The 25,662-nt window shown below is 44.3% G+C and overlaps 2 protein-coding genes across 2 annotated transcripts in view; one reads left to right on the top strand and one right to left on the bottom strand.

The window, feature by feature from the left end:
* Positions 1-16,187, top strand: part of themis (thymocyte selection associated) — a 29,150-nt gene extending 12,963 nt beyond the window's left edge. Inside the window, exons 5-6 of the mRNA XM_077221146.1 lie at positions 6,735-6,855; positions 14,761-16,187. Of these exons, the coding sequence (XP_077077261.1) occupies positions 6,735-6,855; positions 14,761-14,936 (297 nt within the window). The 3' untranslated portion in view covers positions 14,937-16,187. The remainder of the gene's footprint in view (positions 1-6,734; positions 6,856-14,760) is intronic.
* A 6-nt stretch (positions 16,188-16,193) lies between these two features.
* Positions 16,194-22,587, bottom strand: LOC143729750 (protein leg1a-like). Its single transcript, XM_077221147.1, has 6 exons — positions 22,256-22,587; positions 20,232-20,324; positions 19,942-20,126; positions 19,282-19,403; positions 18,889-19,127; positions 16,194-16,462 (listed from the first exon to the last, which is right to left on the bottom strand). Exons 1-6 carry the CDS (start codon positions 22,548-22,550, stop codon positions 16,311-16,313), a joined length of 1,086 nt encoding a protein of 361 aa, XP_077077262.1. The 5' UTR covers positions 22,551-22,587; the 3' UTR covers positions 16,194-16,310.
* Between the last annotated feature and the right edge of the window lie 3,075 nt (positions 22,588-25,662).

The raw sequence follows: 25,662 nt of genomic DNA, 5'->3' as shown, positions 1-25,662 counted from the left end.
GGTCGCTCTCAGGAGCTCAGTGAATTTAAGCATAGCACTGTGATTTACATTTACATTTTCATTTCATTTTCATTCCACTATCATGCCTGTCCCCAAAAAAAAACAAAATCACTGGACTTAATGACTACAGACCTGTCGCTCTCACGTCTGTGGTCATGAAGTCGTTTGAAAGACTGGGGCTGGCCCAACTGAAGGACATCACTGGACCCCTGCTGGATCCCTTCCAGTTTGCTTACAGAGCAAACAGGTCTGTGGATGATGCAGTCAACATGGCACTGGATTATATCCTGCAACATCTCGACAGACCTGGGACTTATGCAAGGATCCTCTTTGTGGACTTCAGTTCCTGCCTGATGCCATCATGCCTGATCTTCTCACAGCCAAACTGATCCAGCTCTCCATACCATCCTCGATCTGTCAGTGGATCTCCAGCTTCCTGACGGACCGGCAGCAGCGAGTGAGACTGGGGAAACACACATCCAGGACTCTCACCACCAGCACTGGCGCCCCTCAAGGGTGCGTTCTATCCCCACTGCTCTTCTCCCTGTACACTAATGACTGCACTTCTAAAGACCCCTCTGTCAAGCTCCTGAAATTTGCCGACGACACCACTGTCATCGGTCGCATCCGGAACGGTGACGAGTCTGCTTACAGACTGGAGGTTGAACAGCTGGCTGTCTGGTGCAGTTACAACAACCTTGAGCTGAACACGCTCAAAACAGTGGAGATGATCGTGGACTTCAGGAGGAACAGCTCAGCACTCCCCCCACTCACCATCATGAACAACACTGTGGAAGCAGTGGAGTCATTCAGGTTCCTGGGCACTACCATCTCTCAGGATCTGAAGTGGGACAATCACATTGACTCCATTGTAAAAAAAAGCCCAGCAGAGACTGTACTTCCTTTGCCAGCTGAGGAAGTTCAACTTGCCACAGGAGCTGCTGATTCAGTTCTACTCAGCCGTCATTGAGTCTGTCTTATGCACATCCATCACTGTCTTGTCTGGTTCAGCTACCAAATCAGACATCAGGAGACTACAACGGACAGTACGGACTGCGGAGAGAATCATTGGTGCCCCCCTGCCATCCCTCCAGGACCTGTACTCTTCCAGAGTGAGGAAGAGGGCAGGTAAAATCATCACAGACTCCACTCACCCTGGACACCACCTGTTTGAACTGTTACCGTCAAGACGGAGACTTAGATCACTGGCCACAAGAATCATCAACATCTCGGCACAGGAACAGTTTCTTCCTACAGGCCATTTCCCTTCTGAACAGTTAACACACCTCCCAAGGCATATGCCTTAAGTGCAATACTCCCACTGTTTAGTGCAATATCCTACAACTCAGGTGATACTTATACTTATATTTAGATTTATTTATTATAATATTCAAAACACTGTAAATCTGTTCATAATCTGTAAATCTGGAAATGTCTATTCTGACTAAACCCAACTGTGATACTTTTATTCTCATATATTTATATTTTTATTCTTTATTCTTATAATTTGTAGTATTATGTTTCATGTTTCTTGTTGTATTTTTATAGTCCACTGGAAGCCTCAGCACCAAAACAAATTCCTTGTGTGTGCAAGCACACTTGGCAATAAAGCTCTTTCTGATTCTGATTCTGATGTTACATTTACATTTAGTAGGGGTGTCACGATTCTCCAAATCCTCGATTCGATTACATTTTCGATTCTAAGGTCACGGTTAGATACGATTCTCGATTTTTTTTTTAAGCACAGGTTGCTGTTGCTCCTAAAAAGCTGACATCAGTTCATCGCAATCTCACACATCTCTGTTATTATCAGTGAAGCTGACTGCACAATGAATCTTTCATAATATATAGCCTACACTTTGTTTGTTATAATTAGAGGATTTGCCAGCTTACAGAATTCTGCACTGAACAAAAAGTCAGTTTTGAGCGGTGAGGAGAGTCTATCTTAAATGCTTATGATTGGTCATTGCGTTCAAGAAATTAACACATATGTCTGTGATTGGCTAAATCGCTCAACGCTGCAAACATGTGATAAATAGAAACTCTGGCCTGTAAATCGTTTCTATTTTGTTTTAGTTGTTCTTGTTGCTTTTCTGCAACAGATGAAAAAAATTTATTAGTTTTTATATGTTTTATTCATAGATATTTCTAGTTTGCGAGAGTCCCGCAAATCTTTTTATTCTCCCGCACACACAGAGTGAGTGCATTACCGCCCGCGCTCGCAATCAGCCATCAAATCTAGTCCCGCGCCGCACTCTATTGCGTTGGGAGTGCACGTCTATAGATCAAGAGCCCGGCCTGAGGATAGTGACGGGAAATATCGGCCAAGTTCGGGCTCGGGCATAGAATCCAAGTTAGAGAACTCACAGCCTTTCAACACGTGTGTTTTTTTCCCGCGCCGTGATGAGTCGTTCATGAACGATCCGTTCATTGCCTCTGTCACGCGACAAATGAACAAAAGACTCGGAAGGTCAAGTATTAATGTTCCCTGTAAATTACTTTTGACTGCATTATAATGATTTCTTAATTCATATGATCAAGATTGCTTTGGATGTGTTCGGGGAATTTGCCTGTTAAAAGTATAACATTTAAAGCCCCTGAAATGACTAGAAAAAAGATTAGTTAATTTTGATGAACGAGATTGAACAATAGAGTCAGTAAAACGATCTGAACTTTCCATCACGGGCGCGACATGGGGGCGTGGCAGTATGGACGATTCCATTTTTTATTTCGATTTTTGAGTTTTTGAATTAATTTCGATCGATTTCGATTTAAAATCGAAATCGTGACACCCTTCACATTTAGTCATTTAGCAGACGCTTTTATCCAAAGCGACTTACAACTGAGGACTAAAGTAAGCGAGTCATCGTGAAGAGGCAAGGACAACGCAAGAAGTGCTCAAAATACAAAGTTCAGACATTGCTCAGAGAGGCAAAAGCCAGACAAGGGAAGATTTAAAAGGGGAAGGAAAGATTTAAAAGAGAAGGAAAGGTTTTTTTTTCTTTTTTTTTCTATGTTAAATACTCACGGAAGAGATGAGTTTTCAGTTGACTTTTGAATGCTGTCAGGGATTCTGCATTACGGACGAGGGTGGGTAGATCATTCCACCAGCATGGAACCGTGAATGAGAATGTTCTGGAGAGTGATTTAGTGCCTCGCCGTGATGGCACCACGAGCCGTCGCTCCTTGGCCGATCGTAGGCTTCTGGTAGGGATGTAGACTTGTAGTAGGGAGTGAAAGTAGGATGGAGCTGAGTCTGTGGTCGATCTGTAAGCAAGCATCAAAGCTTTGAATTTGATGCGAGCAGCGAGTGGTAGCCAATGCAGTGAGATGAACAGAGGAGTGACGTAGGCCCTTTTGGGTTCGTTGAAGACAAGGCGGGCTGCAGCATTCTGGATCATTTGTAGACATGATGGAAGTCATTAGTTACACATGATGGAAGTCCAGCCAGAAGAGCATTGCAGTAATCAAGCCTAGAAATAACCAGGGCCTAGACGAGAAGTTGTGTTGCATGCTCAGTTAGGAAAGGCCTGATCTTCCTGATGTTATACATTGCAAACCTGCATGTTTGAGCTGTCTTTGTAATGTGGTATGTGAAGGTCAGCTGGTCATCAAATATTACTCCAAGATTTCTGACTGACCTTGATGGGGTGATTGAGGATGTATCTAGCTGGATAGTGAAGTCATGCTGAAGAGACGGATTAGCAGGGAGGACGAGAAGCTCGGTCTTTGCCAGGTCGAGCTGAAGGTGATGTTCCTTCATCCATGCTGATATGTCCACCAGACAGCCTGAGATAGTGCAGCTACTGTGGGATCATCAGGTTGAAAGGAGAGGTGAAGCTGTGTGTCATCAGCATAGCAATGGTAAGAGAAACCATGTGCCTGTATGATGGGTCCCAATGATGTGGTGTAGAAGAGGAGCTGCCCAATAACTGAACCCTGAGGAACCCCTGTGTTCAGTTGATGTGCTTTGGATACCTCGCCTCTCCATGTAACCCTGAAGGACCTACCTGTGAGATAGGACTCAAACCAGTGGAGGGAAGTTCCTTTGATGCCCAGTGATGAGAGGGTGGATAGAAGGATCTGATGATTCACAGTGTCGAAGGCAGTAGAAAGATCCAGCAGAATGAGAACTGAAGATTTGGAAGCAGCTTTTGCGATCTGCAGTGCTTCTGTGACTGACAGTAGTGCAGTCTCTGTTGAATGGCCTTTCTTGAAGCCAGATTGGTTGAAATCTAGCTGGTTGGTCAGAGACAGGAAAGATGACACTTGGTTGAAAGCAACTCGTTCAAGTGTTTTCGCAATGAATGGTAGGAGAGAGACAGGTCTGTAATTCTCTAAAAGTGATGTGTCTGATGTTTTTTTTTTTAAGCAGTGGAGTTGCTGTTGGGAAAATGCCAGTGTGGAGGGATGAGCTGATGATGTGTGTGAGTGCTTGTAGAAGTGTGGGAGAGATGGCTTGTAGAAGGTGTGAGGGGATAGGGTCTAGAGGGCAGGTGGTAGGATGACTGGAGAGGAGAAGTTTAGATACTTCTTCCTCGGTTAGCGGAGAGAAGGTAAAGAGAAGGTTTCTGGTAGTGAGAGAGGATGGTTTGGGTTCCTGTGTGTATGGAGTTGAGAACTGACTGCTGATAGTAGTTGTTTTGTTGGTGTAGAAGTTAGCAAAGTCATCAGCAGTTAAAAGAGGAGGTGGGTGATGGTGGAGGTTTACAGAGGAGAGAGTTGAATGTCTTGAAAAGTGTTCGTGTGTTAGAGGCGTTGTTGATCTTGTTGTGGAAAATGAAGATTTTGCAGCGAGAACATCAGCAGAAAAGGAAGAGAGCAGAGATTGATACATACTCAGGTCAGACTATCTTTTGATTTGTGCCATTTCCTCTCCATTGCCCTGAGTTTTGTCCGGTGTTCACGAAGAACCTCGGATAACCAGGGTGATAGGTTTCCACCTGTGCAATAAGTCCATTCGTGAAATTTCCTCACTACTAAATATTCCATGGTCAACTGTTAGTGGTATTATGACAAAGTGGAAGCAATTGGGAACAACGGCAACTCAGCCACGAAAAATCCCAGAGTGGGGTCAGTCGCCAACTTTCTGCAGAGTCAATAGCTACAGACCTCCAAACTTCTTGTGGCCTTCAGATTTGCTCAGAGCTTTATGGAATGGGTTTTCATGGCCGAGCAGCAGCATCACTAAGTGAAATAAAAAGCATGGGATCCAGTGGTGTAAAGCATGCTGCCATTGGACTCTAGAGCAGTTGAGACGTGTTCTCTGGATTGACGAATCACCCTCTCTGTCTGGCAATCTGATGGACAAGACTGAGTTTGGCGGTTGCCAGGAGAACGGTACTTGTCTGACTGCATTGTGCCAAGTGTAAAGTTTTGTGGAGGGGGGATTATGGTGTGGGGTTGTTTTTCAGGGGTTGGGCTTGGCCCCTTAGGTTCAGTGAAAGGAACTCCTAATGCTTTAGCATACCAAGACATTTTGGACAATTTCATGCTCCCAACTTTGTGGGACCATTTTGTAGATAGCCCCGTTCTGTTCCAACATGTCTGCGCACCAGTCCTGACTTCAACCTGATAGAGCACCTTTGGGATGAATTAGACTGTAGACTGCGAGCCTCCTGTCGGGAGTTCTGGCGCAATATGGCTGCCGTTGCATCATCCAGGTGGATGCTGCACATTGGTGTCACATTGGTGACTTTGGGTGTTCCTGTGCACCCAAGTTCCCTTCTTGTAACACATTATTTGCCATTGTGAAGTATCATCCAAGACATTGCACGCACAACGTTGCCCTGAGGCAACAAAAAGAAAAAAACTGAATTTGTGAACATGCAAGATAAAAAAAAAACTTCATAAAACCTGCCAAAAGGCTTATCTACACCTTCATACACAAACACATATTTTTTATGTACAGTTCATGTAATTTTAAATAAGATTACTAAAGCAACTAATCTTGCTTTCTTCTCACACCATGTGCTCCTGTGACCATGTGTCAGAAAAGGACGTCCCATCTACAAATGGTGCTTGATAGTGACTCCCAAACCTTATTGGTTGCAATCATTTAAAGAAAACTGTATTGAACATGGGTCTTGAGAAGACTTTCCATTGCCTGAGGGCAACGCTGTGCTGTAGAGGGTTAACATTTTAATGACAGTAAATTTATTAAACAAAAATGAATTATTTTATGTATAAAATATACAGAAAATAGTACAAACTTTGCTAAAGTAATTGTTTTGAACAAGTATTAACTTAGACATTATTAAAAACACATTCTTTTAGCTGAAGTATTTATAAAGTATAAAAGACCTCCTCACCACCTTATACATTTATACCATTTTTAAACAAAATTAACAACTTTTATGATTTATTTTCACATAGAATCTGTTGCTCCATCAATGTTCAATACAAACATGTATATTTTGTTCTGCAATCCTACACTATGGGAGCAGTGAAAAGCATATTTATCTTAAAGTGTGTCTTTAGCCCTGTTGTACCCCAGTATATTAATGCATTTACATAAGGATTGGAAAATGTTCACGCTGCACTGGTAAATTTTCAAAACTCTAAGTACAAAGCTCATTGATTAAAAATCTGTGATTTGATGATGATTTGTACAGTTTTGAAAAACTGATTGTGAAAATAATGACAAAGCAATCAAAAATACGCTAATACAACTTTTATATTCACTTATTATTTACATCATGTAATTTCCTATTGTTCTGTCATCCCCGTAACAGACTCTTTGTGTTGAACCTTTTAAACAAGATGACTTCATGCAATGCAGTGACTCAAAAAATGGAAATGATAAAAAGATTCCCAGTAGTCCAGTCACATTGCCAAAACCTACCCTGCAGAAAGGTAGGAACATTCAGTAACTTTCTCTTTAGTGTTTATCAGCATATGTTAAATGTGAAGTGTGTAATGTCTGCGCCACCAACTGGAATGCAGTTCCCTTTCGTTGTCACTACGAGTTCCGTCGTGACGACGAATGGGGTTTCGCTTAGAAAGCCTATCGACTTTGAGTATTACAAAACGAGCCAATGGCAAAGAAATTCCATGGGTCTGCGGAATTTGCATGGCGCAACTCCGCCCCACCTCGTGGGTATAAAAGGAGGACGCCGGGAACATGCAGATATGTTTTTGCTTCGGAGTCAAGAGTATCTCTTCACTCCACAGTCATTTCTGACTTCACTCTACGAGACAAGCAACCTCCTCTCACAAAAGAGCTCGCACGTGGCACGTCTTTTTAAATACGGCTCGCCCGTGCACTTCTGGTTGTGGTGGACTCATTTCCGACTCTGATGGGCACATTCTCTGCTCTGCGTGTTTGGCCATTGATCACGCTAGAGCAGCGTTTGTGGATGCGTTTCTCCCGGCGGAAACATGACCATCGCGTCATTACGGTCGAGACTCAATGATCTTGTCAGAGAGAGAGTCCCCTCATCCACACCCGATCTACACTCCCCACGTGAGGTGGTACTTCGGCTGGTGGCCAGGGTGACCTGAGGGTGATGGTGTTGAACAAAACGCCCACGCGCCCCCCCCCCCCCCCCCCTCTTCACTGAGGATGAGCGATCACGGGACGCCCACGTGTCACGTGTCTGTCCTGTCTTGTATTGCACTTGGGTGTCTTTGTAATGTTGGGCCATGTGCTCTCGTTATTGTTTGATCCCTCCCCCTTGTTACCTCATTAGTGTTTGAGTTATTCCACCTCTTCCCTCTTGATTTGTTCCCTTTTTTAAGTCTCCTCTTGTTTGCAGTCTTTGTCGGATCGTTGTCATATGTTTTCCCAGTTTCCGTGTGATGGTCTTCGTGTTCAGAGTCAGTGCTTGTTCTTCAAGTTCAGTTTTGTTTAATGTCTCATTTATTGTGTTTTCCCCCTTGTGGGTTTTTGCTTTGTGTTTTGTTTTCTTTTGTTAATAAATCATCTGTTGCTGGACTTGAGTCCTCCTCTCTACTTTTTGTAACTTTAACGTGACAGAACGATCCGACCATTTGAGGACTCAGCAGCATGGATGACGATGATTTTGACTGGATGGATGATGACGCTTGCATGGACGAAGATGACTTGGATTGTCCAGACTACACAATCGCTACATTTGGATCGACCCAGTTTTCCACTATCTTTCATGACGGAATGACTCCGTCCTCTAACGAATCCGGCAGAATTAATATTTTTCAGGCCCTCACTTTTATGGTTCATCAAAGGGAGGAGTCGGAGCGTCTGGCCGGGTTCTCGGGGACCCGTGGATGTCGTAGAGGAGGAGGAGAGGGTCGAGAAGAGGCTCAACACCACTCTCCATCCTGGCCCCCCTTCGATCCTGGGCCAGTGAGGGACAGCTTAGAGCCTACTTCTCGCCGTCACAGACGGAAAAGGAGGAGGAAACGCCCATCTGTACAGCGAGAGACTGTTCACGTCCCGTCTGCCCAGTGAGAGACTGTTCACGTCCCGTCTGCCCAGCGAGAGACTGTTCACGTCCCGTCTGCCCAGCGAGAGACTGTTCACGTCCCGTCTGCCCAGCGAGAGACTGTTCACGTCCCGTTTGCCCAGCGAGAGACTGTTCACGTCCCGTTTGCCCAGCGAGAGACTGTTCACGTCCCGTCTGCCCAGCGAGAGACTTTTCACGTCACGTCGGTCCAGCGAGAGACTGTTCACGTCACGTCGGTCCAGCGAGAGATTGTTCACGTCCCGTCTGCCCAGCGAGAGACTGTTCACGTCCCGTCCGCCCAGCGAGAGACTGTTCACATCACGTCCGCCCAGCGAGAGACGGGTCACGTCACGTCTGCCCAGCGAGAGACTGATCACGCTCCATCTATCCAGTCTGGGACAGAGCCAGAGATCCCCTTTGGCGTGGCCGCCAAGGCTGTGACGGACTATCTGGAGCGTCTGGCTCGGATCTTGGAGATGACAGTCTCTGCTGTTCCAGAACCGGAGGCAGAGCTATTGTCCGCTGTTCCAGAGCCGGAGACAGAGCCAGTGTCTGCTGTCCCTGAGCCGGAGCCAGTGTCGCTGTTCCTGAGCCGGAGCCAGTGTCTGCTGTTCCTGAGCCGGTGTCTGCTGTTCCTGAGCCGGAGCCAATGTTTGTTTCTGTGTTTGTGTCTGTCCTAGTGGCCGTTGCTGTTCTGGTGGCTGTTCCTGAGCCAGAGCCTGTTCCTGAGCCGGTGCCAGTGCCAGTGTCTGCTCCAGAGCCGGAGCCAGTGCCAGTGTCTGCTCCAGAGCCGGAGCCAGTGCCAGTGTCTGCTCCAGAGCCGGAGCCAGTGCCAGTGCCAGTGTCTGCTCCAGAGCCGGAGCTAGTGCCAGTGTCTGTTCCTGAGCCGGTGTCTGTTCCTGAGCCGATGTCTGTTCCTGAGCCGGTGTCTGTTCCTGAGCCGGGGTCTGCTCCTGAGCCGGTGTCTGCTCCTGAGCCGGTGTCTGCTCCTGAGCCGGTGTCTGCTTCTGAGCCGGTATCTGCTCCTGAGCCGGTTGCTGCTCCTGAGCCGGTTTCTGTTCCTGTGCCGTGGTCGCCCGAGTGGTAGTCTCCGCCCTGGCCGCCCGAGGGGTATTCACCGCCCTGGCCGCCCGAGGGGTCTTCACCGCCATGGCCGCCCGATGGGTCGTCTGCTTCGCCCTGGCCACCCGATGAACTGTCTGCTTCGCCCTGGCCGCCCGATGGACTGTCTGCGGGACGCCCGATGGACTTTGTGCCCTGGCCGCCCGGTGGACTTTGTGTTTCGCCCGGGTCTCCCAGGACTAAACGCTTTGTCCCTCCCGTCCCACCCTGGTCTGTCCCTCCTGTCCCACCCTGGTCTGTCCCTCCCATCCCACCCTGGTCTGTCCCTCCCGTCCCACCCGTCCCGCCTGATGGAGCGTCTGGTAGCCGCTCCGTAGGGAGGGGGTAATGTCACGTGTCTGTCCTGTCTTGTATTGCACTTGGGTGTCTTTGTTATGTTGGGCCATGTGCTCTTGTTATTGTTTGATCCCTTCCCTTGTTACCTGATTAGTGTTTGAGTTATTCCACCTCTTCCCTCTTGATTTGTTCCCTTTTTAAGTCTCCTCTTGTTTGCAGCCTTTGTCGGATCGTTGTCATATGTTTTCCCAGTTTCCGTGTGATGATCTTCGTGTTCAGAGTCAGTGTTTGTTCTTCAAGTTCAGTTTTGTTTGATGTGTCATTTATTGTGTTTTCCCCCTTGTGGGTTTTTGCTTTGTGTTTTGTTTTGTTTTGTTAATAAATCATCTGTTGCTGCACTTGAGTCCTCCTCTCCACTTTTTGTAACTGTAACTTGACACCACGGGCCCGTCTTCGGACCTCCCGCGGGTTTCCTTTGACATTCCAGAATCGGATCTGATGTCCATCGCAGCATCACAGGGCGGGCAAGAATCTTCAGGAAGTGAAGATTCGGCAGTGCTGTCACCTTCGGGTGCGCATACGGCATTTGTCGAGTCGGATCCTGAGATGACGGCCATGCTTTCCCAGGCCGCCGCGAGCATCGGATTAGAGTGGAACCCTCCACCCTGTCCTGATCGCTCGCTGCTGGATGATTGGTTTTTGGGTGAGGCCGCTGACACCCGTCGGCGTCCAACCCCAATACCTTTCTTCCCGGATGTGCATGAGGAGATCTCGAAATCCTGGAAGACCCCCAAGTCTTCCCGTGATCCCTCGTTGATCTCCTCCGCCTCTCCTCGATGGGGGCGCTGCCCTGTTGCGATCTTACTCTGTCCTCAGAGTGCTTCTTCTCGGCACGACCCTAAGCACCCGTCCGAAGCCTGTAGTTTTTCGTCTACGCTTGTGGCGAAATCTTATAGAGCCGCAGGACAGGCTGCCGCCTCTTTGCATGCCATGGCTATTCTGCTGGTCTACCAGGCCCAGATGCTCAGGGACCTGCACGAGGGCAGGACTGACCCAAGGCTCTTTAATGAGCTGCGCGCCACCACTGACCTTGCTCTCTGAGTGACGTAAGTGGCCGCACGCTCGCTGGGTCAGGTGATGTCCACCAATCACCTGTGGCTGAACCTGGCCAATGTGTAAGATGCCGAGTGGACTCGTCTGCTCGACACCCCCATATCCCAGGTCGGCCTCTTCACCGGTGCGTTTGAGGGCTTTGCCCAACAGTTCTCAACCGCCCAGGAGCAGACTGAGGCTATCCATTATATTCTGCCCCGATGGCCCGCTGCTAAAAAAGCCCCGCCATCGGCTCAGATCCCTCAGTCTGCCCACCGCCGAGGGGGTTCACTCGGGCTGGCTCGTGGAAGAAGCCGCATGAAGGCACCACAGCCATCTACAGCCCCGCCCCCTGCTAAATGCCGGGCTAAGCGGCGCTCCTGAGATGGGCTGCTCAGAGATGGGACTCAGTTCTTTCCAGGAGGTGGTAGCAGGGCCACTCCTTATTCTCTGAAAGAACTGACTCTCCTGTCTCTGACCACACAGAGTTATCGAATGATAGTGTGCCGCCTCGGCCGTCGCACTCTCGTCCCCCTCTGTCACAGAGTTCTCAGATGACAGTGTGTGCCGCCCCTGGCCGCACCACTCTCATCCTCCTCTGTCGCCAGACTCCTGGCAGAGCAGGTCACCACGGAATACTGGTCCTTCCCTGGCCTCCTCTGTCAGGGTGTGGTTAATGACCGTGCCCCCACACCGGGCCGCTATGCCGTCCACAGCCGGGCCGGTCATTCCGCTTCGCTGCACCACCGAGGGGACGTCTGTGGTTCGCATGACCCCGCTGGCACAGTAATTGGGAGCCTGGCTAGAGCTTCCCAACCTGTCCCGCTGGGTCGCACAAACCATCAAGCTCGGCTATGCGATTCAATTCGCACGGTCTCCTCCCCGCTTCAGGCGAGTCCGCTCCACTATGGTCGGTGGCAAGGCCCCTATCATGAGAGCGGAGGTTGCTACCCTACTGGCAAAGGTTGCGATCGAGCCTGTCCCTCCAGCCGAAAAGGGGGCCGGGTTCTACAGCCCTTACTTCATTGTCCTGGTGAAATCCGGTGGGTTTCGGCCAATCCTGGACCTGCGCATCTGAACTGCCCCCTTTACAGGCTGCCGTTCAAGATGCTCCTGGCCAAACGCATTTTCAAATGTGTGCGGCCACAGGATTGCTTTGCAGCGATCGACCTGAAGGACGCATACTTTTATGTCTCCGATCTCCTTCGACATTCCTGCGGTTTGCGTCAAGGGGCGGGCATACCAGTACGCCGTCTCCCATTCTGGCTAGCCCTGTCTCCTCGCGCCTTCACGAAGGTCGTCGAGGCAGCCCTTGTTCCTCCATGGGAACACGGGGTTCGCATCCTGAACTATCTCGGCGACTGGCTATCCTAGCTCACTCTCGAGACCAGGTTTGCGAACACAGGGACCTAGTGCTCCGGCACCTAGCTCAGCTGGGCCTTCAGGTCAACTGGGAAAAGAGCAAACATTGCCCTGTGCAGAGGATCTCTTTTCTCGGTATCGACTCGGTCGCCTTCTCCACTCAGCCCTTGCTGACTTGCCTGAGACAAATCAAGCGCAAGAGCGCGGTTCCACTGAAGTTATTTCAGAGGCTCCTGGGGCATATGGCAACCGCAGCCACAACATCGCCGCTCGGATAGCTAATATGAGACCTCTTCAGCTTTGGCTTCACGACCGAGTCCTGAGGTGGGAAGTACCAGTTACTCCGACCTGCCGTCAGACCTTCACGCCGTGGTCAAACCTCAGATTTCTACGGGCTAGTGCCCTGGAACGTGCTTCCGGGCATGTTGTTGTCTCAACATATGCCTCCACCACGTCCCGATCTTTGGAACCTCAACGTGTGGCTCTTCGATGGGACGAGGCAGGGTTGAGTACCCTACCACCACCGGTGGTGGCTACCATCACTTCCTCTAGAGCAACGTCCACTGACATGCCTACGCGTTGAAGTGGAACCTCTTCGTCAACTGTTCTGCACTCTTCTCACCGAGAAGACCACAGGAATTGCCCGATCAGTGTCGTGCTATCCTTCCTGCAAGACGGGTTGGAGCGAAGGCTGTCTCCCTTCACCCTGAAGTGTATGTTTCCGCTATTGGCGTACATAACGACGCAGTTGATGGTAAGTCCGTGGGAAAGCACGACCTGATCGCCAGGTTCCTCTCGTTCCCACTTGGGACCTCTCAGTGGTTCTAACTGCCCTGCAGAGTGCTCCCCTTAAGTCTCTGCAATCAGCAAGCTTAAGTTCCTGTTAATTAAGACAGCGCTCCTGGTTGCATTGGCCTCCATCAAGAGGGTAGGGGACCTGCACGCATTTTCCGTTGACAAAGCGTGTCTGGAATTCGGGGCGGCTCACGTGATCCTGAGACCCCGGCCTGGACATGTGCCCAAGGTTCCCACCCAGGTGGGGAACCTGCAAGCGCTGCCCTTGGAGCAGGCAGACCCAGCCTTGGCACTGCTCTGTTCAGTACGCACTCCCTGCCTATGTAGACATAACGCAGTGTTTCAGGACCTCAGACCAGCTCTTTGTCTGTTATGGTGGGAAGCTGAAGGGAAAGGCTTCTCAAAGCATAGGTTGTCTCATGGGATGTGGACACCATTGCTTGGCATACTAGCAGCAAGGTCGACCATGCCCCCTTGGAGTGACAGCCCACTCCACCGGAGTGTGGCTTCCTCTTGGTCTCCAGCGCATGGCGCCTCGCTAACAGACATCTAGAGAGCTGTTGGCTGGGCGACACCCTACAGATTCTCCAGATTCTCCAATCTCCGAATGGAGCCTGTGTCCTCTCGTGTACTCGCTTCAACCAGCCAGTACTAAGACCTGCTCAGGTGTCTTCGGTTGCTCGCCATTCCACTCCACAAACTGGATTTGTGCGATATTTCCTCAGGTGAGCTTCCCCGACAAGCCCTGAGTTCCTCCAGCACTGCTGACATCGCCGCCAGTGTCTATTGCCTGTGCGTTGGCTAGGTGCCTCCGTGTCCATGGCCCCTCCTCTGGGCAACCCCCACATATGTATTTCCACTGTAAGCCTCTCTGAGCATGTGTCTTTCCCTTGGCAGCTACCTTGCCACCCCAGGGGTTGAAATATTCCACCATGCGGGCTGGACACCCCAGTGTTCTCCTTATGCATCCCCCTCTGGCTCATATGTGTATGTCTATATGTGCATATTTCCTATGATATATGCTCCCTGTGTACCTTGGTATTCCTGTGTTAAGTAGGAGTCCTTCGTCTGTGCTAGTCCACGACAGGGAACTCAGACTTACACAGGGCACTGGAAGACGGCCATGAAGGTGGCGCGGTTAGACTGGAACCCCATTTGTCATCACGGTGGAACTCGTAGTGACAACGAAAGGGAACGTCTTGGTTACGTATGTAACCCTCATTCCCTGAGTAGGGAACAGAGACGTTCCGTCTTCCTGCCACTTCCGCTGTACCGCGTGGATCGCCTGAGTTCAGTCTTGGCTCCTCAGCGAAGAAACATCTGCATGTTGCCGGCGTCCTCCTTTTATACTGCAAATTCCGCAGACCCATGGCATTTCTTTGCCATTGGCTCGTTTTGTAATACTCGAAGTCGAAACCCCATTGGTCATCACGACGGAACGTCTCCGTTTCCTACTCAGGGAACTAGGGTTACATACGTAACCGGTATCCTGAACACTTGCTCTATCTGCTCTAGCTTTTATCTACTAGTTGCTTCTTTTAAAATTAGCTCTACACATTTAGGTTAGACATGAGAAGGTATTTTAAAACAAAAAAGACACACTTCATCTTTAACAGGCTATGTTTTAAGGCTTGCGTGTCCTTTTGTCCTCACCCAAACTTTGTGTTGGCGTTTGTTTCCCCTTTAGCTCTCGCCAAGGGCCGAAGTCTGGACGACATATCCATCGAAAACAACCAAGATGACGACCATGATGTGCATGATTATGAATATATAGATGAGGCTCAGCTTGACAACATAAGAAGGGCATACCAGGAACAGCCCATTAACATGGGCGTGAAAGGAAAGCCGAGTAACACAATATGAGTATATACAATATATATATATATCTATATACACGACTGAAACACGACATGGTGCAACACACAAAGAAAAAGCCATTTCACATGACATTAATGACATGACCCAGGCTTATTTATTTAATAATCGCTATACATTAACTATACATTTAACTATACATATGATGGAATGAAAATAATTTATTAGGTTAAGGTCAATGTTTTAAAATCCCATTGTAAAAATGTACACTGTGCTGACGCTGTGATTTTTGAAATGCTTTTCTTAATGGGATTAATGCCAAGCTTCGAGCAAACAGGTTAAAGTACATTAGTTCACAAGCATCTTTGTTTGGTCAAATTATGGTCTCCCTATAACAGACAGGACATTATTTAACTAATTCCTAAAAGCAAATGGTTCTGAAGTGTTTAGGTGTGGATCATGTCAGAAAAGTGATTGCTATTCATAAATCTGAGAAGGGTTTTAGGGCTGAATTATTAAAGCAACGTCTGTCTTTCTCCATATACAGTACAAACAGTGCAAACAGCTGTCAGTCTTCACAACGGGCTTCCTAGCAAATTCAATACCAGGTCAGACAATATAATAATGTTTGGAAAAATCACAAAGAACCCATTTGGCCTGTAGATGTACAATACTGATAAAATAATACAGAAAATGATTTCTCTTTTAAAGGTGGTTATACGAGTGACTGGATCACAAGCCATTCTCACTCACGTTCGATGCTGCCGCTTGTCCAAGAGAAACATGCTCCCAAACGCATTCAGAGTCGTTTTAACCTGAGCTCACATTTGTGTGCCAGTCAAATAGTTTTATAACATTACTATGACATGAGGAATTCAATTAATTAGCATTGGACAAAAATGCAATACTGACAACAAAACTGTTTTAAGTCTTAAGAAATTAAGTCTTTTTATCTTTAGACATTTAGAGGTTTCCGGCGTAACTTTGTGTCTCTCCAGGCTGCAGCTGCACACAGTTACTGAGAACGGGCTGTGGATCATCATGTGTGCTTTATTTGCCCATTCATTCTGCATATTGACTTTTTGTATTTTTATGTGTGCCCTTGGAATATTTGTTTTAGTATTATTGTTAACCTAAGGTAAGATTTATCCCAGGTTTCTTGTACAGTCGTGTACAGTCTTGTTATATAAAGCGACAGAATTTAAAGTTGTTTTTTTCCACAGTATTTTGTGGAACATATTTTTGTCATGTTTTTGTGTATTTTGTCTGGTTTACAGTGAATAAATGAGATGGAAAGGAGCAGTGTTTGATTTCTTCTTGTTTATTAGTTAAAGATGCGAATGGCGCATGTCGTGGCCACAGCACACACACCTGCAGATTAACAGATCTGGTTTCACCCAGCTCTTACATCTGTTGGAGACGTCAGCAGCTGGTGGTCATCTCGGTCAGGATTGACATCAGACTGGTAGCAGGGAACTTGGGGTCGAGGATGAGGTCATGGAGAAGGGCCTGACCTTTCTCCCGAGCCTGAGCTGAACACATAGCACTACGCCAGAGTCTCACCAGGGAACCGCCTGCCCAAAACGCAAAATAATGCACTGAGACTGGAAACATGACTTAATCACAGATGTTTTCAGTTGAATTGGTTAATATTTGCAAAATATTTGAAAATTTAAGTAAGCTTTGTAATCATTTTACTGTTGTGTAACGATTAAATTTTGCAACAAGTATGCTATACTACAAGAAACTCTATGTGCAACATGGGATCATGAAATCATGTAAGATTGTTTCTCACCAAAAATAAATAAATAATGCATTGCATCATCTAATCTAATTACAGTTTAGATTTTTATTAATCCATCAATTTATTGAGTCACAAACACATGTACACAATGTCTGAGACCACAATGACCATCTAGAATACAACATTTATTTTAAACATTAAAATGAACATTTGTGAAAATTAAGAGATTCTAAACTATTTCTAGGTGGCTAATCAAATGTAAGTGACACTTTGTAGAGAGTGAAGGAGTGGATTCTGGAATCCACTTCTGCTTCAATGTATATGTAATGAGTGATTATAATCAAGGTATTAATCAATGCTTCCTTCCAAATATCAAATGACTTCTCTAGGCTTATGAGATTTCACTTTGTTTTAAAAGTTACCATTGTGATTATCAAAAATGTCCTTTCATGTATTCTTTCTAGTCTGTATGAAATATCTGAGAAGTGACTGAAGGGTCTGGCTCAAATGCCAGGAATACAGAAACAGTGTTTGCTCATTTAGCCCGGCTCCCAGAAATGAATTATGGACTTCTTTAACATGTATAAATACATCCATCAGCTTTTCTAGGGTACCCCGACAATTAAAGTCACAGGGGCCATTAAAGTTTATAGTTTAAGGGAACATTTCTTTGTTAAAGCCTTACTTTCCAGTTAGACTAAAGTGTCCTTTCCTTGAGAACTGTGTTATATTAAAAGTGTCCTCCCATTGAGAGAAAGAACGCATTGTCTTGATGTTTTGAGAAGACTGTCCTGTTTATAGTTAGAGGCTGGCCAAATCCAACCTTGAAGAAGCTATTTGTGTGTGTGTGTGTGTGTGTGTGTGTGTGTGTGTGTGTGTGTGTGTGTGTGTGTGTGTGTGTGTGTGTGTGTGTGTGTGTGTGTGTGTGTGTGTGTGTGTGTGTGTGTGTGTGTGTGTGTGTGTGTGTGTGTGTGTGTTAGTCTTTTTGGTTTCAGATTAAGAAACAAGTGGAATTATTGGAGATTGATTGACTAGTTTTCTTCAACATGTTGGCGACTAGAAACGCAGATCAGCGACCTGGAAGGTCACGACGTGCCTAACTTCAGTGTCCGAGTGTCAGCTGCATAATCGATGGAGATATGCCTCAGTCTATCTGTTTATGTGTGAAAAATTACTATTTTTATCTATTTCTTAGCCAATGAGAATTATTTAACCTGAAGCAAGGACGTAGCTTAGACCTTGGTGTAGGGTATAAATGAAAGCTTTAGCGTAAATTCTGCCGGGAAGACTCAATTGTTACGTCACTTATTACCTTCTCATCTAACCAATCGTGTTCTAATACTCGTAGTATAAAAGTTCGGTACTTACACATGTCTGAGTTTGAAGATGCTGATGCAAACATTCACCTTCATCCTCCCCACCACCACAAGGATGGTCCTGCCCAAACCTCCCAGGGGGTCGGCTGCGCCCCTGCCTTCGTCTTCAGGCAGGACATGCAGAGTCGGTACCATCGGATTGCGAGCTACGGGTACTGCTACTGTAAGCGGTGCGGCCTATAAACTCCTTGTGAGTCTTGAAGCTGACGTCTGCCTGATGAGACTGCAAACTATCTTCAGTAAAACTTTTCTTTAATTTATTATAATTCTGACTCTTTTCTTCAATTGACTGCACTCTTGACTCCGGGTCTTCATTCATCATATCTAGTTCTGGGTCTTGAATGTAAATCCTCTAACAAGAGACAGTCAGATTTTCTTATTCCATTGAAACCAGTGTTATTTTAGTGTTTTATTAATATTTTTAACTAGCTTATATTTTTAGTTTTCATGGTAATTTTAGTTGAATTGTTAGTCATTTCGTCATGTGCTTTTGACATTTTGTAACTTTTTTGATTTAGATTTTTTTATTTTATTTTCATTTCAGTTTTAGTTTTTATTCATTTCCAGTTGATAATGTTAGTGCTTCAATCAACTGATATTTATGTTTTATTTCAATTAACAGAGATGTTGTTAGTAGTTTTAGTTAACAATAATAACCCTGACTGAAGCTCAAGATACTCTTTGGATCATCTCAGATCATGTTGCAGATCATGATCAGGTTTTAATTTGCCCAAAAATGAAAATTCTGGTATGATTTACTCACCCTCATGTCATTCCATGTAGATGTTTTGATAGAATAGAATAGAAAAGTATTTAAATTTCCCTAGTGGTCTCAGACGTTTGGACTGTATAATTTCTCTCCATCCTCTGATATTCTTACCAAGCAGTTGATTCACACTGTTCATCCAGCTGAAAACGTAGAGTGTGTGGTTCTCCTCTGTGCTGAGATCGGCGATGTTGGGCGGGCTATCAGACTCCTGCAGCACCCGGCTTGGCAAGGGAGTCATGAACTTCTCTGACCTCTCAATGCTGGCGTGGAAATGAGCAGCTGCTACATATGCTGCCGAGCTGAGCCAGCTCAGTCCAAACCGAACCTCGGGAGAGGAGTACAACTTCTGCCTATAGCAATGATAAAAGAAGCCTCAAAACAGGTTTCGTTTAAACAGAAGCGCCCTGCCAAACTAAAGCTGGAAGAGTATCAACACATATTTAGTTTAGGGAAATGGCATGATGTCATGTGCAGAAGTTTGAACGTGTTATGAAGCATATGGACCTTTCACTGCAGGCAGCGGATGCGGTCAGTAGAGACTCCTCCTCTGCTGCCCACATCAGTCCCAGAATCTGATCCTTCTTGTAAAAATCGGTGTCCTCAGATTCACTGATCTGCTGCAGAGACTACATAGGAACACGGAAAAGAGCAACAGTTAGTCCTTGAGCTTAACAGATCAAATGTGCCTGATCTGGTGTTACCTGCACAAGTCTCAACAACCTTTCGTACGAAGACCTTAACATGGGCATTGTCACAAATTTGATTACTTCCAGTTCCTTTAAATGTTTTTTCATTGATTGTCATAACAACGTTTGGCCCCCACTACGTATAAATGTGATGCTTCTTAAACTACAAATATCCCATGTGTGCATGCATGAAAATTGCTGTTACTGCTATTGTGTTTAGTTTGTGGTGTTTGTTACGGTAGCAGTCGTCATGTACAGTGTCCTTGAATTTGTCTCTTCTGCTTATATTCTCAATACATTTTGACCCATACGATGTATTGTTGGCTATTGCCACAACTATACCTGTTCTACTTGTGACAGGTTTTGTGATCCAGGGTCACATTTGTGAGTCACTTTGGAAAAAAGCATATGCTGAATGCTTGAATGCGAATATTTATGTGCATCCAGAGAGAAAGTGACAGGAGCTGAACAATGACACCTGGAAAAATGTTTGCCATTTGGACATGGCATCGGGGTGTTTGGTGGAACAGTCTGTGTAGCTGGAGCAGTAATCTTGAGCCACCTCCGCTGGAACCTGAATGTGTATCTGAACCTCACCCTTCCAAACCACACCTGTCTGAACTGCTGCCAGGAATGGAAGCACAGACATGTAGTAGTTTATACCTGCAGAGAGTGGAAGGGACCAAATGAGAAAATACACGATGGGATTTAGAAAGTTAGCTTTGACTTTATGTCCATCTAGTGGTGCAAATGTAGAGCTGCACTTACATGCATACCAGCTCTGAAGAGAGATGCAAACCGGTTCTGAACTTTCCATTCCACAAGTGCTAGTACTCCCAGGGCTTGGGTCAGTCAACCGGCCTACGATGTAAAGTAAAACTTTAGCGACAACCAAAGTGTCCTTTTGTTAAATTAGTGTTCTAACATACTGTACTGAGTTGAATTTCCTGACTCATATACATTCCCTCAGCACAAGTACATACACTATATCAGGGGTGGGCAAACTCGGTCCTTGAGGGCCACAGCTCTGCAGAGTTTAGCTCCAACCCTGATAAACTTTAGGTTTATTGAAAATGTTTGGTCACCACTATGTTGATCAGTGTTTCCTTTAGTTGGACAGTGTGACTCTTGGTTTTATTGTTAGTTTTTGATCTTTGCAACAGTGTTCTGAAACACATAATTTATTACAAAGAAAACCAGAAACAAAGATAATCAGGTAAGTTCAGAATCATTACTCATAACTGTTCAGCATCATAACTCACTAATCTTACCACTGACCAAAAGTGGTAATTTCTTATTAATAAGTTCTATTCAAAAACAATACTTTCTTGCCACAGATCAGACATTCTGAATTATGATTTTTAAAATACATTAAAAGGGAAAATATTTTTGGATACACATGGAGACATAAAGAATCAGCATATGAATCTCAACAATGGTGACATGCTTCATGCTGCAATGCTTTCTGGTGAAATCTTGAGAGATGTATTGTCTTCTTTTATTTGAAGTTGATTTCAGGGTGTATGACTTTAAGTCAGTTGTAATTGTTGTGTTTCATTTTCTGAGAGTGCAAGCATGATGTTGAACCAACAACACATTGTAACATTGACTCAATGCTATTACCATTGATATGGATGAAATTTCAACATTTTTTCAACATTAATTGCGGGAGCAAAAGAGATGTTGATTCAATGTAGTTAGCATTGGCACATTGACATTATTTTGATGGTTGCGATCTATCTGGGACCATTATCAAACACACCTGAACCAGCTAATCAATGTCTTCAGGATTACTAGAAAGCTACAGGCAGGAGAGTTTATCAGGGTTGGAGCTAAACTCTGCAGAGCTGTGGCCCTCCAGGACCGAGTTTGCCCATCCCTGCAATATATGGACAAAAGTATTGGGACACCTGACCATTTACACCAACAGGGACTTTAATGACATCACATTCTTAATAAGTAGACATTATGGAGTTGGTGCCCCCTTTGCAACTATAACAGCTTCCACATCTAGGAAGGATTTCCAGAAATGTTTTTGTGAGAATTTTTGCCTATTCATCCAGTCGAGCATTTGTGAGTTCAGGCACTGATGTTGGATAAGAAGGCCTGGCTTGCAATTTCTGTTCAAGTTCAATTCTCTTAAGTTTAATAAACGCATTAGCTCTGTGATTGGTTCTAGTTTCTTTCATCTCCTCTTGCTTGCTAAAATTAAGCTGTTTCTATCCGAGAAGTCTCTGGAAGTTGCAATCAATGCTTTTATTATAGCTAGGCTGGATTATTGCAACTCCATCTACCATTGTACAGTATATCTAAGTCTCAAATTTACTGTTTACAAGTGGTTCAAAATGCAGCTGCACACTTGGACACAAGGATGTAAAAATGTACGTACTTCATTTGCCTTCTGAAAGATATACATTGGTTTCCAGTTAATTAAATCTTTACATAAATCTTTACATAATCAAATGAAGATTAAGGTCTGAAGATCAAAACTTACTACAAATAGAAACAAAATATATAATTTTATATATATATTTAATATATATATATATATATATATATATATATATATATATATATATATATATATATAATATAATATAATAATATTAATATATATTTAATATAATTTTTACATATACTTTAATCCACACACCCATAATGTAATACTTTTTAATCCACACACCCATAATGTAATACTTTTTATACAGAACTAATGATATTTACTATCCCATAACCATCACAGAAACCTTTCAGAATTAAACCATTTTTAAATATTTTTCAGGTTTACATACCTGATTTGAGTTTCCAGCCCAGCTGCATAGGAAGACTCCACAGAGGACTCTCCTTTTCTCCAGGGCCCACGGAGCCCATGTAGGGATCCGTAGAGTTGATCAGCAGCTTGTACAAAGCCATCCTCTGCAAGTAGTCCCATGGGTTTATCTGGATCACCCCGTCAACTGTGGGCAGCTCGGAGAGCTCGCTTGGGGCTTTCTCCCACAGAATAGGAAGTCCTTTCTCAGTCACTACTGCTGCATGGCTGAGCACAGCCAACACCACTACAGCACCCACTGTTCTGATGAAATCCATATCTAGTTGAAAATCCAGCTAGGCTGCCGAAGTCCTGTGGTACAGGGGCTAAAATCTAAGAGCAAACAAAGGACTTTGGTCCCAAATGGAGACAGGACCAAATGAGTGTGTGGGTGGGGATTGATTTGGAAGAACACAAACATTTTATGCTCAATTTTCTCAACACTGTAGACTATCAGAAAATGTGGTTATGTATGTAAAGTATTCGGTTATGTATTACATATGAACACTCATTTTATTCAAAAAGACTAGCATTGAATTCAACATTTTATCAATGCATTCCCTGTGACTCAATCCCTTCCCAAACAGCAACATAGTGTCGGCCCAGATCCGGGCCACATCAGGTACATGTGGATTCCACCAGCACCAGATGTGGGCCGGATCTGTGCCGACACTATATTGCTGTCTGGGATGGCCCTAATATGTACCCTTAAGGGGTAAATACAATACGTTTTTATGAGAGTTTGTACAATACTATTATATAATGTAACTGTCATATCTTGTTTACAGGTAAACAAAATCTATGTCTTACATATAATGTATTTCTTGAGAGCAGTGAGCAACTTGTGTAAAGTTTAACTTGATGGTCATAGTGTTATCTAGCATATTTGGACAGTCAGAGTCACCAGCTAACCAAAGCGCATGTGACATAACGGTTTCATGTCTGTTTCCCCCAGTGGCGGTTCTAGACCATTTCAACTGGGGGGGCCAAGCTGGGGCCAGTTGTACTGTTAGAGGGGCCAGTTACATTTAGACCGTATTGTTGTCATATCATTTTCTGCACTGCACTGCAGGCATTAACAGGCAAAATACAATGTTGGTAATCATTCAACAATGTATTTGCATTTCCATTATATTTTTACATTTGCATTACATATTCAGTATTAGTCACAGTAACTGTAATTGACATGATGTCCTTCTTTCTCTTCATTTTGGTGAGAACTATAGAGCACAAGCAATGGGGACCAAGAAACTTATTAATTTATTTAATGAAAATAACTGACTTGCTAGGTAACTTTGTCTAACCGTCAACGTTGCAACTCATTTACTGAGTGTGCTTTTAGTAAAAACACTCAGCACCATGAGTTTGTTGATCATATATTTTATCCTTTTTCAAACTGCCACAAACTACAAACGGCCAGGTTAAGATTATCTGATCTAACGTTACACTTATGTAATGCATTTAAAACAAATACAACATATTAACAACTTTACTCACCTCTATATATCCTTCTTTGCTTGAACTAATATTCGCACAGAATTTCCCCTTTGGGCTTGAACTATAATATTCGCGCAAAACTTCCATCAACTTCTGAATAGAAAAAAACCTGCAGATGCATGTGCTATGATACTGTTGTGTTCCGCTTTAAGCAGTCACTCTAGAAAATGTGTGGGTTACATTTGTGTTCGCGTTGCCACTGTCTAATATCGGATGTAAAAAACAACGATAGCAAAAAACAGTTTGGTAAAAATGATTCCACACTCAACATTTAGGGGGGCCAAGCTTGTTGTCACAGAGGCACTGAACACTGAACCTTTAGAGGTAAAGGCTTTTTTGAGAGGTTGCACATGGACAATGCCTCACTACTGTAGCAGTCAGTTTCTTTCACTAGACACGTGAGTCTGGAAAGAAATCCAAAATCTTGACTTAAGTGCTGCTTTCATGTAGAACCTGTTTCCTGTGTAGTTTGATCCTGTAGATGGGAAAACTGATCCTTTTTTACCTTATCATTGCACAAAATGTCACTGATGCCAAGTTATTATTGTATTTTAATAGGATAAGGTCTGGGGTTGGACTACTGTATTTTCATAGCTCCAAAATTGTCATATTTTGATATTTTATTTGGACATTTCAGAATTAATTTTGTCACTAATGTGCACTATTGCAACATTTGTGCAAGAAAAAAACTGCATTCATATTTAATCAATATCAATCAATAACTAATAATGGAACTTATAAAAGCAAAGTCATCCTGTAAAAACTTTCCTTTTGAAATACAAATGTAATAGAATTATACATATAATGTATATTACTACACTATTACATTTTTTATGTCCCTATAATTTGGCTAATGGGATGCATTCCTACACATTTGCCAAATATGCAAACCTCTCTGTAGATTTTCAGACTATATTTAACATAAATGGTTCTTATAGCATTATATTTGGCATAGAGTACAGTCATCTGTAATTTATTTGCTTGTATCTCACAACTGCATTTCTGAGCGCTCCTTTGAGTATCTGTTCCATGTTTTTGACCCTGTTCCCTGTTTTCCAGTTTTCTCCTGTTCGGCTATATCTTAGATTAACCCTGTTTGCCTGAGTTCCTGCCCAGGTATCAGTTTGGATTGTTTGCCTGTGTTTTGACCTTTTGCCTGTTATGAATTACTTCTTTGGATTACTCTTTAATAAACTACTGCGTTTGGATTCTCAGCCTTTGCGTCTCCGAGCAGTTCATAACAATTCTGCATAAGTTTGATACTGTAAATGTGGTTTGATGTTGCAGTTGCACAATCACTAAACTGCAAAGCAGCCTAGAGTCTGATTTAGATGATTGTTTGCTCTGTTATCTGTTCAGGGTTCGTACACCTTTTCCAAGGTCAAATTCAAGCACTTTTCAAGCACTTTCAATGTCCATTTTAAAGCTTTTTCCAGCACTTTACACCACCGTAAATTACATACCAATACATAGTCAAAATTATTATTTAGTGTTTGTATCACATTAAAAGAGATAATGCTATAAACAGACAAAATTGTGTTTCGTAATAGCAGATGGTTCAGATATTTAATCAAATCACAAGTTTTATTTTTCAAATGTTTCAGACTCTGTCAGTGCAATGGCACCTGTCTGATAAATAGCCTATATTATAAAAAAAAAAAAAAAAAAAGATTTCATTGCCAAGACATACATTTCTCTGTTGTTATGCACTGGACTAACATTTGCAGGTTTTAATTTGCGGGTAGTAAACGTTACAGTTACTGTGCTGTAACTTTGGCTATGTTCCCTGCATATTCCACAAATGTCATTAAAAAACAACAATGTAAAATGGTTCTCAACTGCAGACTTCAGTTTTGGTTGCAATATATGTAATACATGAGTACAGAGTCTCTC

The sequence above is a fragment of the Siphateles boraxobius genome, unplaced genomic scaffold, assembly GCF_051911475.1.
Source record: "Siphateles boraxobius isolate OS27281-9 unplaced genomic scaffold, OSU_SipBor_1 8, whole genome shotgun sequence".
Classification (NCBI taxonomy): Eukaryota; Metazoa; Chordata; class Actinopteri; order Cypriniformes; family Leuciscidae; genus Siphateles; species Siphateles boraxobius.
The sequence above is the reverse complement of the archived record's forward strand: the minus strand, read 5'-3'. Positions and strand labels throughout refer to the sequence as shown.

Bases quoted from the DNA above. Each gene is read 5' to 3' on its own strand.
- LOC143729750 (XM_077221147.1), bottom strand. From the start codon at position 22,550: ATGGATTTCATCAGAACAGTGGGTGCTGTAGTGGTGTTGGCTGTGCTC. The intron at 19,404-19,941 runs GTGTCATTGTTC...GTTCCTATGTAG, and splicing joins AATGGCAAACATTTTTCCAG to TCTCTGCAGCAGATCAGTGA. The intron at 16,463-18,888 runs GTAAGAATATCA...CGTTTTGGGCAG, and splicing joins CAGTGTGAATCAACTGCTTG to GCGGTTCCCTGGTGAGACTC.